Source organism: Scyliorhinus torazame, chromosome 16 (genome assembly GCF_047496885.1).
Source record: "Scyliorhinus torazame isolate Kashiwa2021f chromosome 16, sScyTor2.1, whole genome shotgun sequence".
Taxonomy (NCBI): domain Eukaryota; kingdom Metazoa; phylum Chordata; class Chondrichthyes; order Carcharhiniformes; family Scyliorhinidae; genus Scyliorhinus; species Scyliorhinus torazame.
The window spans coordinates 139,339,369-139,354,245 of record NC_092722.1 but is presented as its reverse complement, the minus strand read 5'-3'; the positions used below and the strand labels follow the sequence as shown (position 1 = coordinate 139,354,245).

At 40.6% G+C, this 14,877-nt stretch overlaps 1 protein-coding gene across 1 annotated transcript in view; it reads left to right on the top strand.

Annotated features, from left to right (window-relative positions):
- The first annotated feature begins 344 nt into the window (after positions 1–344).
- Positions 345–14,877, top strand: part of pwwp2b (PWWP domain containing 2B) — a 52,238-nt gene continuing 37,705 nt past the window's right edge. Inside the window, 5 exon segments of the mRNA XM_072479146.1 lie at positions 345–442; positions 1,267–1,694; positions 4,223–4,390; positions 4,392–4,782; positions 4,784–5,875. Coding sequence (XP_072335247.1) covers positions 1,540–1,694; positions 4,223–4,390; positions 4,392–4,782; positions 4,784–5,857 — 1,788 coding nt within the window. The 5' untranslated portion in view covers positions 345–442; positions 1,267–1,539 and the 3' untranslated portion in view covers positions 5,858–5,875.

Below are 14,877 nucleotides of genomic sequence, written 5' to 3'. Positions count from 1 at the left end.
TGGCCTTGGATTGGCCTGCCAGATTTACTATGCTAAATTGTCTATGCCAAATTGCTCCTTAATTGAAAAAAAATAATTGGGTACTCTGAATTTATTTTTAAAATACAAATGATCTCTCATTTTGATTTATTTCTTTGGAGTGTTCAGAGATTTAACGTTTTTTGGCAAGAGACTTGTCGAACAGCAATGCTAGTCAATAGTGAATTAACTGGCTTGTAAAGTGAGCAAAATGTGTTGGTGGCGCCATTGTTAACCATGATGAGTGACATGTAATGGAGCCACAAGAGGACGCTGTCTGGTGCATCCGCAATACATATCGCCTTATTAGTCATCTTGCTCATTAGGCCACTGTGGGGCGTTTGGTGCTGGAAGCTTTGAAGACCTCAAATGGTGTACCTTCAGGAAACCGTCTACATGTAGTATTCAGTCGGTGCATTCTCAGGTATTATTTATTGCTTTTTTTTTTGTGGGGTGGCGTTTTTTTTTTAAAAAAAAGCTTTTACAGGTGTGACTTCAAAGTAAAATCTCTTTTATCTTCTCTTCCTGATATGTTGAAGGTACATAGATCTCGGTCTCAGAATGACCAGTTTGAACTTTCATGTTAATTGTAGCGACTTGGCTGGTGTGTTTCATAGGCCAACTGTGGGTTTATTTATCTATTGTTCTAAAACCAGCGTTGCGAAGTAATTTAAACCCAATCCTTATAGCACGAATCAGAAGGTATATGTTTTAGCACTATAGATTCTTTCTGCATAGTTGTTGAAAAAAAATACATGGGTACTTTTAAGATCATGTTAGCAGTTGTTATGGTTGTTTAACCCTGCTTGGCTGTATTCGATAGGCCTATGCCTATGACCAAAGCAAGAAGCAGAGTTTTGCTGATGCCTGGAGATACCTTTCGTATTTATTGAGGATCTTGGAATACTAATTTGTTATAATCCATAATTGAAAGCCATTTACATAAAATAGTCAAAATGCCAGCAGCTGTTCAGAAGTACAATACGTATGATTTCCATCATGCAAAGAATAAAAACAGCTGAATCTTAATTAAGTGTCTCTCTAATTCCCCCTAAACAATTCTGCTTGGATGAGGATTACATTTTAATTGTGTAAATTGCAAATGAGAGCCCGAGGAAGTAGATTAGATGTTTGGGTGGGGGAAGTGAGGGGAATAGAAGTTTTTGTTTTTAATATTGCAAACTGTTGTGTGATGTGAAATGATGGTGTTGGTAATGCGTGTTTTTATGTTGTTGTTTTTTTTTGCAGAGAGGAGCTGTGCTCCAGCAACCGGGACTCCAGCCTCTCGCTGCCGCGAGCTCCGGGGGATGGGGCGCATGCGCCTGCCGCTCTGCTCCGGGCCCTGTGACTGAGCGGCCCGGCCTTTTGATTGACAGGTGGAGAGCGAGGCGCGGGCCCGGGGGGTGCTGGTGGGGGGAGGGGGCAGCGCTCGCTCCCGCCCGCCGCCGCCGCTGCTCCCGCAGCATTCCCCTCCCCCACCCCCGCACCCCGGCGTTTACCCCCCCCCATCCGCCAGCGAACATGGCGGCGCTGAGCCCGGAGCCCACAGCGGGGCGGCTCCGAGCGGGCGCTCGGCTCTCGGTCACGGTGGAACACATCGTCAGCGGCACCTTGGTGGTGTCCACTAACTATGGAGGGAGCAGCTTCACCGGGATCCTGATAGACATGGCCAAGAAGTAAGTCCTCTTTCCACACACACGTACACCCAACACCCTGAGCTGGGAACCACCCACATCAGACAGAGTGAGCACCAGGCCTTCAGCACCAAGAGGGGGTGGGTGGATAATTGGCATCAAATCAAACACGCACTCGGTTTTGACCAAAGATTTGGGGGGGGGGGGAAGAATCATTAAAAATATGTATACAGTTCCTCCAGTGGAACCTAGTTCATCACAACATCGAACTATTTTATGATGTCCAGTACGCCATTCCACATAACCATGATATTAATGGCACTCTTGTCATTGGAACCCTTGTGTTATCCAGACCAAGAATCTCAAATTTTGGGAGTGTCATCCGACCAGGGTCAATTAAAACTGTATAGGGTAACAATTATTTTTATCATCAAATGCAATTTCTTTGAGGTAACACCTTTACAAAACCTAGTTTAGAATGGGCATTGTACAGTAAAACAATTACTGTATCTGCTATGACCTACTTTTTAACCTATTGATTGACACCATTATCTTAAGCTTGCAGCTGCATTTTTCTTTAACACATAGTTAAGTTACCATTAGTAATTGTAAGAATTTACATTACAATGTATGGTATGTAGACCCCCCTCCCCCAATTGTTTATTAATAAAGAGCAGCATGAAAATGCATATGCATCTTCACAAGCAGGTACCTGGTTGACTTGTAAACCTTGAATTCAAATGTTAGCGTGACTTTCACATGCATTGCCGTAATCTAAAAATGTAATGAAAATTGCAAGCTGGAATAGTGCATTTTAAAAATCTTTTTTAATCGTGGCATAAACATGAGATGTTTTATTCAGACTGGCTGGATGCTATACATTCAACCTTGTTTAAGGATAGCTAGGCATGATGCTTACAATATTTCCTGATATCCTATCTCATTGTAGTAATGAGAGATTTTTGGATATGTTTTTGTAACCAATGCATATTTTAAAAGTTGCAAAAGAGAAAACGAATGTATTGACTCAAACTGGAAGAAAGCCTTAGATAGTAATAGTGGGCTCTATCCATGTAGTTCCGAGAAATCAAGCTTTTTAAAAAACTAAAATCTGCAGAATTTTGCTGTTTCTCAACTTCCCTGTCAAGTACAAATGGTTCTCCACTTATAGCTTGATTCAGCTCAAAATGTACTTGAACGACACTCTTCACATTGTGAATGTACTAGGCACAATATGTGCACTACTATTTTTGGCCCTTTTGAAGGATAGAGGTGGGAGGGCAAAAATTACCTTTTGAATTCGGCTTCATGGCATTGGAAAAGGTTATATTGTCTTGTGTCTCTTGTTTTCCTCTTCTACTGCCCCCCTCTTTAGAATAAGAAAAAAATCTGCAATAGAACAAGAAATAAAATCAAACCTAAAATGTTCATTACTGTGGCGCAGCTGTAGTGCAGTTGCAATCCTTTTCCCTGGTGAGTCTACTCCATTAAAATAAAATGCGTGCCCTAGGTTCAATCTCAGTTGTGCAGGGCTAACATTGATTAGGGCATCAATAAGGAAACAAATTGTTAAGCATCAAACAAAACAAACAGATTCCCACTCCTAATTGTTATTGGGGATTTCAGTTCTGGCTGTAATACTGCCAACCCCCTCCCAAGATTTGCATGTATAATAATGGCCACTTGGATGACTCATGAAATGTCCCATCTATGTATTTTTCTTTTCTTCACCTGCCCCTCCTCCACACCTTTCCAGATGTTTATTTTGGTTTAGGGCAGAAGAAGCTGGCTGTACTATTTTGTAAGATGTTCTCATTTGAGTTTTTGGCAGATGTGCATAACCTATGTGGGTGATTGGAGCAATGCGTTGAGTTTCTCAAGTTCCTTTTTTCCAGAAGGGAAATTTAACTATCACTTAATGTTTCTCCACCACCACCAAACCTCCATAGCTTATCTATTTATCATTACTGGCTTATTGCAGCTGCAGACCTGAATGTGATAAGTCCTAGGCAGTTATCATTTGCAAATCAGAACTGCCTGGGTACTGTCATGGAAATGCTGCAGTTAATCTTTTGAATTCACCTGAAATATCACCCTAATAAAATATTGTAAACTTTGTCTAAGTTTCTTTAATTTCATGAACAATACTTTTTTTTTTAAATTTGCAAACGTGATCTGATAGTGTTCAAATCTGCTTCCTCCCGAATGTTTGCTGGAAATAGAATATTATAGAGAAGTTTTTAAAAAACAGTAGGTTCTGCTTTGTTGTTTTTTTCAACTTTCATTTTTCTCACTTCTAGCTTCTAGCCTATCTAGCCTTGGAATATTAGAATATTTAATCCCAGGGAATCTAGACAATAGGATAGTGAAAATATGACTGAGCGGCCTTCAGTGACTACGTAACTAAATTTTCATGATTTGATTTATGCAATATCAAAACCTTAAGCCTTGCAATTGGATTTAAGTGCAGGTATTAAAAATGAGAATTTACATGCAGTATTAATGAATACACTTTTATGAATTATGTTCAGAGTCAGGGTGGCTATTCATTTTATACTTGTATTTGCCAGGTCTGGTCTGTACGGTTTTCTCCCAAACCAGTTTGCCAAGCAAGAGGAGTTTCCTGCAGAGTCCTGTACCAGTGAAGTCCTTGATGGTAAAGAACAGACTGTCTGTCAAACTGAGTCACAGCCTTGCAATGTGCAATTTTCCAAGATAACAGTCACAGAACCAGCTTCACCCTCTTCAGCAGCCATTAACAGAAACTGTGCCTTGCCTTCCACCTTATTGTGAAGGTGTACCTCTACCACAACCATTAGTATTGAGACAGACTTACAATCAACGGGTGCCCCAGCCACCACTTCGGACAATCAAGCGTACAAAAAGGCGTTTGTCAAGGAATCGTGACCCTGGTAAGCTTATAATGAGCACCATTAGATTGCGCCCGAGGCAAGTACTTTGTGAAAAGTGCAAAAACACACTAAATCGAGAGGAGGAGGACGATGATGACAAAGATAAACTCAACAGTAAGAATGAGAAAAAGACTAGTATGGAGGAAAATGAAAAAAGGAAACCTGAGGTAATGTGCTGTGAAAATAGGAAAATTAAAAAGGAAAAGAAGGATGATAAATTTTTCTGCTGAGCTGGTGCATCGAAGCCCAGTGATCAAAATATCATATAGCACTCCTCAAGGTAAGGGAAAAGTTGTAAAAATTCCCTCACGGGTACATGGTTCGGTTGAGCCCTTTTGTCCTAAACGGTTATTGCAAAATGAAAGGGTGGATGACGGCAAGCATTCAAGCTATGAGGAAATGGAAGTTATTCCAGAAAAGTCATTCTCTAATCCACCTGGAACCATTCCAAAGCTAAAACTGACTAGACCTTTGCATTCCAGTGCAGACATCCCACCACCTAGAATTCGATTAAAACCTCATCGGCTCAGTAATGGGGACAGTGTTGCAATTTATAAGGCTGAGCTTGTAGATAATGTAAATAATGATGTGCAGCCTACAAGGAGATCCAATAATGGTACACTTCATTCTGAAGAATCTACAGGAAAGAGTTCAGTAGAGACATCAGGGAGTTCTGGAGAGGAGGACCAATGGCGGTACAAAAGGAGTCGTCGAAGCAAGGATCAAAATGATCTGACTGTGTATTTAAGTTATAGGAAAAAAAGAGCAGATTCGTCTAGTTTATCCGTCTGTAGTAACGATAGTCTCGATGAATCAAAGTCTTCTAGTTCAGAGATGACTTCGCCAGAAGTATGTGATTTTGCACCTGGAGATGATGCTTCTGTATCGTCTTCTTCCAAAGAAGAAAAGACAGTGCCTCCTTTAACTGTGAGACTTCATACCAAAACTGTAATGAAATGTGTAACCGCTGAAGGCAGGACTATATCTGTCGGAGATATAGTATGGGGGAAAATTCATGGCTTCCCCTGGTGGCCTGCACGCATTCTCAGCATTAGTATTAACAAGAAAGAAAATGGGGCTCCACAGTGGCAGGAAGCCAGAGTGTGTTGGTTTGGATCACCTACAACGTCGCTACTTTCTGTATCAAAAATCTCCCCATTTTTGGAGTATTTTAAGTTGAGGTTTAATAAAAAGAAAAAAGGAGTATACCGCAGGGCGATTACTGAAGCTGCCAAGGCAGCTGATCACCTGACACCTGAAATTCGATCTCTCCTTTCGCAATATGAAACTTAACTGAGCCACAGAAAACAGGTAAGTAGTGAACACTTTTTTTTGTGCACTTTTAAAAATGTTGAAAACAATTATTCATATTGAGGAAGGCTTGCATTCCAATATTAAATTGCTCTCTGTGAAGCTAAAAAAATCAAGTAAACCAAGAATAAGATTGCAATGCATGTTTCTGGCTGAGCACAACACACCACCAAACAGTAGGAAAAAGAGCCTTTGATTCATCAGTCTTTGTGCTACCATCATGCCTCATGACTATTTCATGATTTGGTAGCACCTACACCCAAAGTCCTCCGGCATCAAAACAATGTTTAACACCCATTATCAATTAGGAAGTGAGGAGTTGGGGGGGGGCGGGGGGGCGGGGGAGGAGGAAAGAAGGGGGGAGCAAAATTATTTTCCTTGGATGGTCAGAACTAGCCCAGTAGGTAACATTGACCAGACTTATTGCCTGTTGTTTCACCATATTTTATAAAATGTGATTTCTGGCGACTGGTGCAAGTTTCTAAGATATGCAGAGTAATCAGTGAATAAAAGAGCTGGCAATTTGTTAAGTAGGTCTACTATCAATACAGGATTTGGATTGTTGGTGGGCAGATTAGAAACAAAGCGTCAAACATCTATCCTGGCCCTCGATTTGAGAAACATGTACACCCGACCCCTCCTGTTACGCTTAACCCCGATGCCTGTGTCTGTGCATTTACATTGTGTTCATGTAGGGCCCTATGTTTTTTTCATGTATGGAATGATCTGTCTGGACTGTATGCAGAACAATACTTTTCACTGTATCTCAGTACACCTGACTATAAACAAATCTAAATCCAAAATTTATAGAAACACAATATAGTGCATGAATTATTCAGATACCTCTCAAATAAGCCCATTCTAATATCTGCAAGGACAGCACGGTGGCGCTGTGGTTAGCATTGCTGCCTCAGTGCCGAGGTCCCAGATTCTGGGTCACTGTCCGTGTAGAGTTTGCATATTCTCCCTGTGTTTGCGTGGGTTCCGCCCTCACAACCGAAAGATGTACAGGGTAGGTTGATAGGCCACGCTAAATTGCCACTTAATTGGGTGCATTAAATTTAAAAGTCTAGTATCTGCAAAGTGAATAGATATAGCTTTTAAAGCCTTTGCATGAATAAGGTTATTTAAGCCAGGAATCATTCTTGATGATGAGGGGACCAAATCCAAATATAATATTCTAGATAAGGTCTAACCAATCAAATAAAAAAATATTTGATAGGTCTATTGATTCAACCTAATTGTTTTGGCTACAGCTCCATGGCATTGGTCATGATCATTTTTTGTGTAGTATGAACTATAACGCCGAGATTGTTTTCACAACTGATTTTTATTTTAAATGTTACATGCCGTCTGAGTGTATAACACTCCACTTTATCTTGGTTAAATACAAGTTACTGGAGTTTGGCCAATTCACCCAGTGAATTCACTAGCAGAAATTTGTTCCCCTCCACTCTCCCAACAGCTACATAAATTTTCTTGTCATCTGCAATATTCTTGCTAAGTTGTGCACAGCCGCTTGGAAGGTAACATACAGACCTTGTTCCATTTAAACACCGTGCAACCATGTGTGGATGGAAAACAAAAATTTTCAAGGGAACATTCATCATCTGCTAACTTGTGGACCATTCCATGAGTAGATATCCTATGAAGATGAGGCCTTTTTTTAAAAGCTAGCATTGTTCATTGGTGTCCTGAGCAGTTCCATAGCCAGTAACGTTCTGCTTATGGGAAATCAGTCGATTCTTAATCCATTCAGTGGCCCACTGATTTTTAGAAAATGGGCTACTTTATTCAAGCATTTCTAATGTTTCAGAGTTTTTAAATTAGCAAGGGTGTCAATCATATTACTTTTAATAAACATTCAACTAGTGAGCCTAATATTCCTGAATCTTGATTGTTATCCTTTGAAAACTTGACGTTGCCAGAATCCAGTGAGTGACCTCTCTCTCTCTCTCTGTGTAACACAAAGCAGGTTATTGAGCAATGTCCACTATAGCAAGAACTGAAAGTCACCATTGAAACAGAATTTGAGATGTTTTTTTTAAATGGTCCTTTTGCCTATCTAAACGAAAAGGATTTTCTCATTCCTACCACTATTGTCTTTTTAATCTTCTTTTAGCTGCTCATTTTTCTGAATTGCATATGGTATTTGACTATCCTCCTGTGAATTTCCTCTTCATCAGCTGGTGTTCCCTTTCACATATATCTAGTTAGCATTTTTGGTTTGTTTGGCCTCCTCTTGTGCGCTCCCTTTTTCTCTCTTTTCCACCCCCCACCCCCCCCCCCCCCAAAAGAAATTTGGAGATGGTGGCATTCGTTTTAGTGGTGTTTGGTATTAAATGAAAATTAATATCCTCAACTAACAGTCTATAATTCTAACCCAATCAGGTTTTTGGCCACTTCTATAAAATTAACCCTTAAATGTTATCTTGTACATTTGATGCTTGCAATTTATTCTGCAGAACCACATCCCTTGACAAATGCACATTACATTTTGTTTTGCCGAATTCGGTCTTCAATTTTGAATAAAGATGTGATCCCAATATCCACTTAAGGACGATGTGGTGGCTAGGGTGGGCCATCCTCTGTAGTACAGATTTGGGAGGTCGAAAAATAATTTGAGTGAATGATTATTTGTAGGGCTACAACTTTCAATTTTTTTTTTTTACATTTAGAGTACCCCATTCATTTTTTCCAATGAAGGAGCAATTTAGCGTGGCCAAACCACCTAACCTGCACATTCAGAATGGCTAAATTAGCTAATAGCATATCTTTCGGGACTTGTGTCAGGAAACCGGAGCACCCGGAGGAAACCCACGCAGACACTGGGAGAACGTGCAGACTCCACGCAGACAGTGACCCAAGCTGGGAATCGAACCTGGGACCCTGGTGCTGTGAAGCCATAATGCTAACCACTGTGCTACCATGCTGCCCACGTATGTTGGCGTATTTGCAGCTTGTATGAAGTTGACTTTTGATTACTATTCCTAAAAAATTTTTTGCGTTAGTAAAAACACACTTTTGTGAATTTAAACTTTTTTTTTCCCTGAATAGTTTGCATAAACCAAATACATTTGAAGATAGTTTCTTCACTTCAGACTTTTCCAGCAAGTAGCTAAGTAACTATGCAACATTTTGCATCGCATCAGCAGTGCCCTGAATAAAAACTTATTTTATTTTCAAATTTTCTGGTATAACTCTTGAAAATTACCTAAAGTAATTCTACTGGGATTAAAAATTTGTTCTGAGCTTTATTATGGTAACCATAACGAAGATGTTACAATGTTTTGTTTGGCAGTGAGGAGTTCGAAATAGGTTTTGTGTAAGTAAAAAGTGAGAATGTGGGAGGGGGGGGGGAAGACAGAGAATGGGGACAGGAGTGTAGGCCTGTGATAGGGTGAAGGGCAGGAGAGATTAAGTAGCAGAAGGTTTCAACATGCAAAGCCAAAAGGAGTGGACATGCAAAGGGTTTTCTGTCTTTTTCTTCTTACAATTAGCATAACTCTGTTTCTCTGTACAGACCTGAGTGTTTCCAGTGTGTTCTGTTTTTATTTGACTTCCAGCTGCAGTATTTTTTTGCTCTTCAATCAATTGCCATTCCTTTGGTCCTTGCAGCATGTAACTTAATCTCTCCCCCTCCAATTTTCCTGTTTATCTTTTCATTCACTTTTATGTTTCTAAATTATTCCCAGTTCTGATAAAAAAGGGTCTCCGATCTGAAATGTAGCTGGTTGCTGTTTTCTCTCTCTCTCTCCACAAATGTGACCTGCTTGAGTATTTCCAAAGATTTTCAGCATTTTGCTTTAATGGTTGAAAAGTTAATATTGCAAATGCTGGAAATTTGAAATGGGGGGGGAAAAAAACGAAATGGTCAGGCAGCATCTGTGGAGAGACAAACAGTGTTACCATGTCGGGCATGACCTGAGTATTTCCAGTATTTATTATTTTTCTCTTTCTCCCCCCAACAACCTTTTTCCTTTTTTATGTTTGTTTGGTTTTGGGTGTTATCAACTTTAATTCAATGAATTTGAATTTAATTTTCTGAGTAAGTAGCTTTCCTCTGTTACCAGCTATGTTTGTGTTTTGCAGTCAATTTGTGATGGTCAATTCCATGTTTTGTGAAGGATTCAACCTTAAGAATAGCCTTCAAAATGCCACGTCTATATTTGGATTAATCTCTCTCTAAATAGATGTTGATTATGCTACGTGGAACTCATTGCCCTGCATTGTTCTAGCATGTTTGTTTTTTAAATAATGCTTGTTAAGGCCATGCAAGAGGATTTTTAAAAATGAATTGATAACTCGTATCCTTTTGTGTTAACCCTGTAAGTAATGAATGTACTACTTTCTGGAGGCATTATACAAGAATGCCATACCTTAGTTATCTTTGTGACATTGTTTAGTCCTGATGGCTAGTTGACATACATTCACAAAAAGTAGCTTGCCAGATGTAAAATTGCTAATCGTCTTTGCCTTGAATGTGACTTTGTCAACATGAATCTCTTTCTACATCCTGTTTACCTGGCGTTGGATATTGCAAAGCTTTATTGTTGATCTGAGCAAATACTGCAGCTTTTCTCCATATCTTAACTTTGTTAGTGCTCTGTTGTGTTGATTGGTAGGCAGTTGTTCAACATTGTGTTGAGATGCGTTGTGGGCTCTGATACAGTAGGAAATATATGGATAGATTGGTTAACTGATGCAAGAGACGAGGATAAATGGATGATATTTGGATTGAGCAGGGCTAGAAATGATGTACTTGGTGCTGGGATCCACTTTTCTTTGGAATTCTATAGATAATTTGGATTAATATGGAGGTGACTTGAGAGTGCTTTGGAAGATAAGACAGGATAAGTAAAGATGTGTTGTAATGTTTGGAGATGTATAATAAAAGTGAATGAACAAAGCTATGGATTCAAATACGTATTCCCTGAAAGTGAGTTCAGATTGATGGGCCATCATTTTTGATTTTTATTGGTAATGCAAAAATAAAGCAGTTTTATGCAAAATCTCCGTTCCACTGCAGTTCCAAATATTGATGTGCTGTTTTACCATAGAAATGATTGCATAGATGTACCATGATGGAAAATTGTAATTATGGGACGAAGTTGCTTGGAAATGGGAAGATGCTGCTTAGATTTCCAGTTGGGCACAGGAGAAGGTTTATTGATTTTTAAAACTGCAGAGCTTTAATGGAACAGTAATTGAGCAATCGTCCATTTTAGAAAACGAGATTGTTACAGCATGAAATGGTCGAGGCTGAAATGGTTTAGTTGGAGGAAGATACGAGGCTAGTGGGAGAGGGAAAGGTATTGAGGTTATTTTTGAATCTATTTGTCAAATGACTGATGCTGGCTGCATGTTCCATGTTTAATGCAGGCTGAGGTACACTTTTTTTTTATTTACAGCACAAAAGGAGGCCAGTTGGCCCATTGTGTCCTCACTGGCTCCCAAAAGTGCTCCCCAGCAATTCCCATTCTCCAGCTGTATCTCTGTAGTCTTCTAAATTGATCACTTTCAAATATGTATCCAGCGCACTTTTGAAACCTACTATGAAATCCACCTCCACCCCTCCTCCTCGGCAGCGCATTCCAAATCCCAACAACTGAGTAAAGATGTGACCGTGGTTAGCACTGCAACCTCAGATACATAGAAGATAGGAGCAAGGAGAGGTCTTTTGGCCCTTCGAACCTGCTCTGCCATTCACCACTATCATGGCTGATCATCCAACTCCATTGCCTAATCCTGCTTTCTCCCTATAGCCTTTGATCCCGTTCTCCCCAAGTGCTATTTCTAGCAGCCTCTTGAATATATTCAATGTTTTAGCATCAAACTACGTCCTGTGGTAATGAATTGCACAGGCTCACCACTCTTTGGGTGAAGAAATGTCTCCTTTTTATATCTGTCTGAAGTGGTTTACCCTGAATCCTCAGACTGTGACCCCTGGTTCTGGGCACAACCATCATTGGTAACATCTTCCCTGCATCTCTCCTGTCTAGTCGCGTTAAAATTTTATAACTCTGACATTCCCCTCTCATTCTTCTGAACTCCAGCGAGAATCCCAACCTAGTCAATCTCTCATATGATAGTTCCTTTCTTTCTCCCCCCCCCCCCCCCCCCCAAATCCCTGGAATCAGTGAGGTAAACCTTCGCTGCACTCCCTCGAGAGCAAAAACATCCTTGCCTCTGAGAAGGAGATCAAAACTGTACACAATACTCCAGGTGTGCCTCACCAAGGCCCTGTATAATTGCAGCAACACATCCCTGCTTCTATACTGGAAATCTCTCGCAATGAAAGCCAACATACCATGAGCCTTCTTTACCGCCTGCTGCACCTGGATGCTTACCTTCAGCGACTGGTGCACAAGGACACCCAGATCCTGCTATACATTCCCCTCTCCCAATTTACAACCATTCAGATAGTAATCTGCCTTGCTGATTTTGCTTCCAAAATGAATAACTTCTTTTATCCAAATTATACTGCATCTGCCATTGATTTGCCCACTCGCTCAACCTGTCCAGATCATGCTGTAGGATCCCTGCATCCTCGTCACAATTCACCCTCGCACCTAACTTGGTATAATCTGCAAACTTTGAGATGTTACATTTTGTTCCAGCATCCAAATCATTAATATACATTGTGAATAGCTGGGGTTCCAGCACCGATCCCTGTGGTACCCCACTAGTTACTGCCTGCCAATTTGAAAAGGACCCATTAATCCCTTCTCTTTGTTTCCTCTCTGTCAACCAGTTTTCTATCCACCTCAAAACATTTCCCCCAATCCCATGCCCTTTAATTTTGCACAATAATCTCTCATGCGGGGCTTTGTCAAACATCTTCTGAAAGTCCAAATATACCACATCGACTGGCTCCCCCTTGTCAACTGTACTGGTTACATCTTCAAAGAATTCCAACAGATTTGTCAAGCATGATTTTCCCTTCATAAATCCATGCTGACTCTGACTGATCCTGCCACTGCTTTCTAAATGTTCCGCTATAAAGTTCCTGATAATGGATTTCAAGCATTTTCCCCACTATCGATGTTGGTTGGGCTTACTAGTCTATAATTCCCTGCTTTCTCTCTACCTTTTTGAATGTTGGAGTGACGTGAGCTACCCTCCAGTCGGCAGGGACAGTTGCAGAGTCTATAGAATCCCGGAAGATGACCACCGATGCATCCACCATTTCCAGAGCCACCTTCTTGGTGCAGATTCTCAGGCCCTGGGGATTTATCCACTTTCAATCCCATCAATTTCCCCAGCATTTCTCTACTAATGTTGATTTCCCTCTCACTAAACCTTTCATTCTCCAACATTTCTGGTATCTGATTTGTGTCGTTTGTGCAGAACCAAAGTATGTATTCAAGTGCTCAGCCATTTGTTTGTCCCTTATTATGCATTCCCCTGTTTCTGTCTGTAGGGGGCCTACATTTATTTTTCCACTCTCTCTTTCTCTTCACATATCTATAGAAACTCTTAGTGTCAGTCTTTATGTTCCCTGCAAGCTTCCTTTCATACTGTACTTTCCCCTTCTTAATCCATCCCTTTGTCCTTCTTTGCTGAATTCTAAACTGCTTGCAATCCTCAGACCTATTTTCTTCTTGGCCAATCTGCATGCTTCTTTCTTGGACCGGATATTATTTCTAATTTCCTTTAAGCCATGGATTGGCCCTCTTGCCCCCTTTGCTTTTGTGCCAGACAGGAATGAACAGTTGCTGTAGATCCCCCATGCGTTCCTTGACTGTTTGCCATTGTCTATCCACTGACATCCCTTTAAGTAACTCTCTCCAATCTATGAAGGCCAACCCGTGCCTCATACCTTCATAGTTCCCTTTATTAAGATTCAGCACCCTAGTCTCCGAATCAACTATTTCACACTCCATCTTGATAAATTCTATCATGTGATGGTCGTTCATCCCCAAGGGTACCTCGTCCTCACGGCGCTGAGGTCCAGGTTTGATCCCGGCTCTGGGTTACTATCCGTGGAGTTTGCACATTTTCCCTGTGTTTGCTTGGATTTCACTCCCACAACCCAAAGATGTGCAGGCTAGATGGATTGGCCACACTAAATTGACCCTTAATTGGGGAAAAAATGAATTGGTTACTCTAAATTTATTTTTAAAAGAGTAAAGATGTTTCTCCTCCTCCTCACTCCTAGCTCTCTTGCTGACTATCTTGAAATTGTGAACCCCTAGTCACTGACTTACCAACAGAATATCCTTCTTTACCCTGTCAAAACTGTTGACCTGTCTATAAGGTCACCTCTTAATCTTCTCTGCTCTAAGGAAAACAAACCCAATTTCTTGAATCTTTCCTTGTCTCTGAAATTTCTCATTTCTGGTATCTTTCTAGTAAATCTCCTCTGCACTCTCTCTCTGGCGCTTTAGCATCCTTTCTTAAATAAGGTACCCAGAACTGAATACATTACTCCAAATAGGGGACCAATGATTTGTAGAGATGTAACATCACTTTTATACTCTTCTGCTTCTGTTTATAAACCCAAGGATCGTATAAACCGCCGTACCTGTTTCAACTTGCCTGATCACCTTCAGATAATTATGCACTTGAACCCCGAGGTCCGTCTACTCCTGGACTCCCCTCAAAATTGTACCATTGAGCCTATATTGTCTCTCCATGTTTCTTACATCAAAATGCATTATCTCCCATTTTGCTACATTGAGGTTCATCTGCCAGAATGTCTGCCCATTTGGTCAACTTATCGATGTCTCAATTCACTATTTCCCCTAGCTTGGTATCATCTGCAATTTTAGAGATTTTGCCCTCTACACCCATCCCGAAATCATTTTAATAATACGAAAAAGCAAAGGTCCCAACACCGACCAGGGGAACACCACTTTCAACTTGACTCCAGTCTGAGAAATGACCATCTATATACCCTCTGTATCCTGTCTCTTGGCCAATTTCTAAACCATGCTGCCAAGGACTCTTAAATCCTAAACATTTTTAATTTGCTAACCAACCTGCCATGTGGCACCATA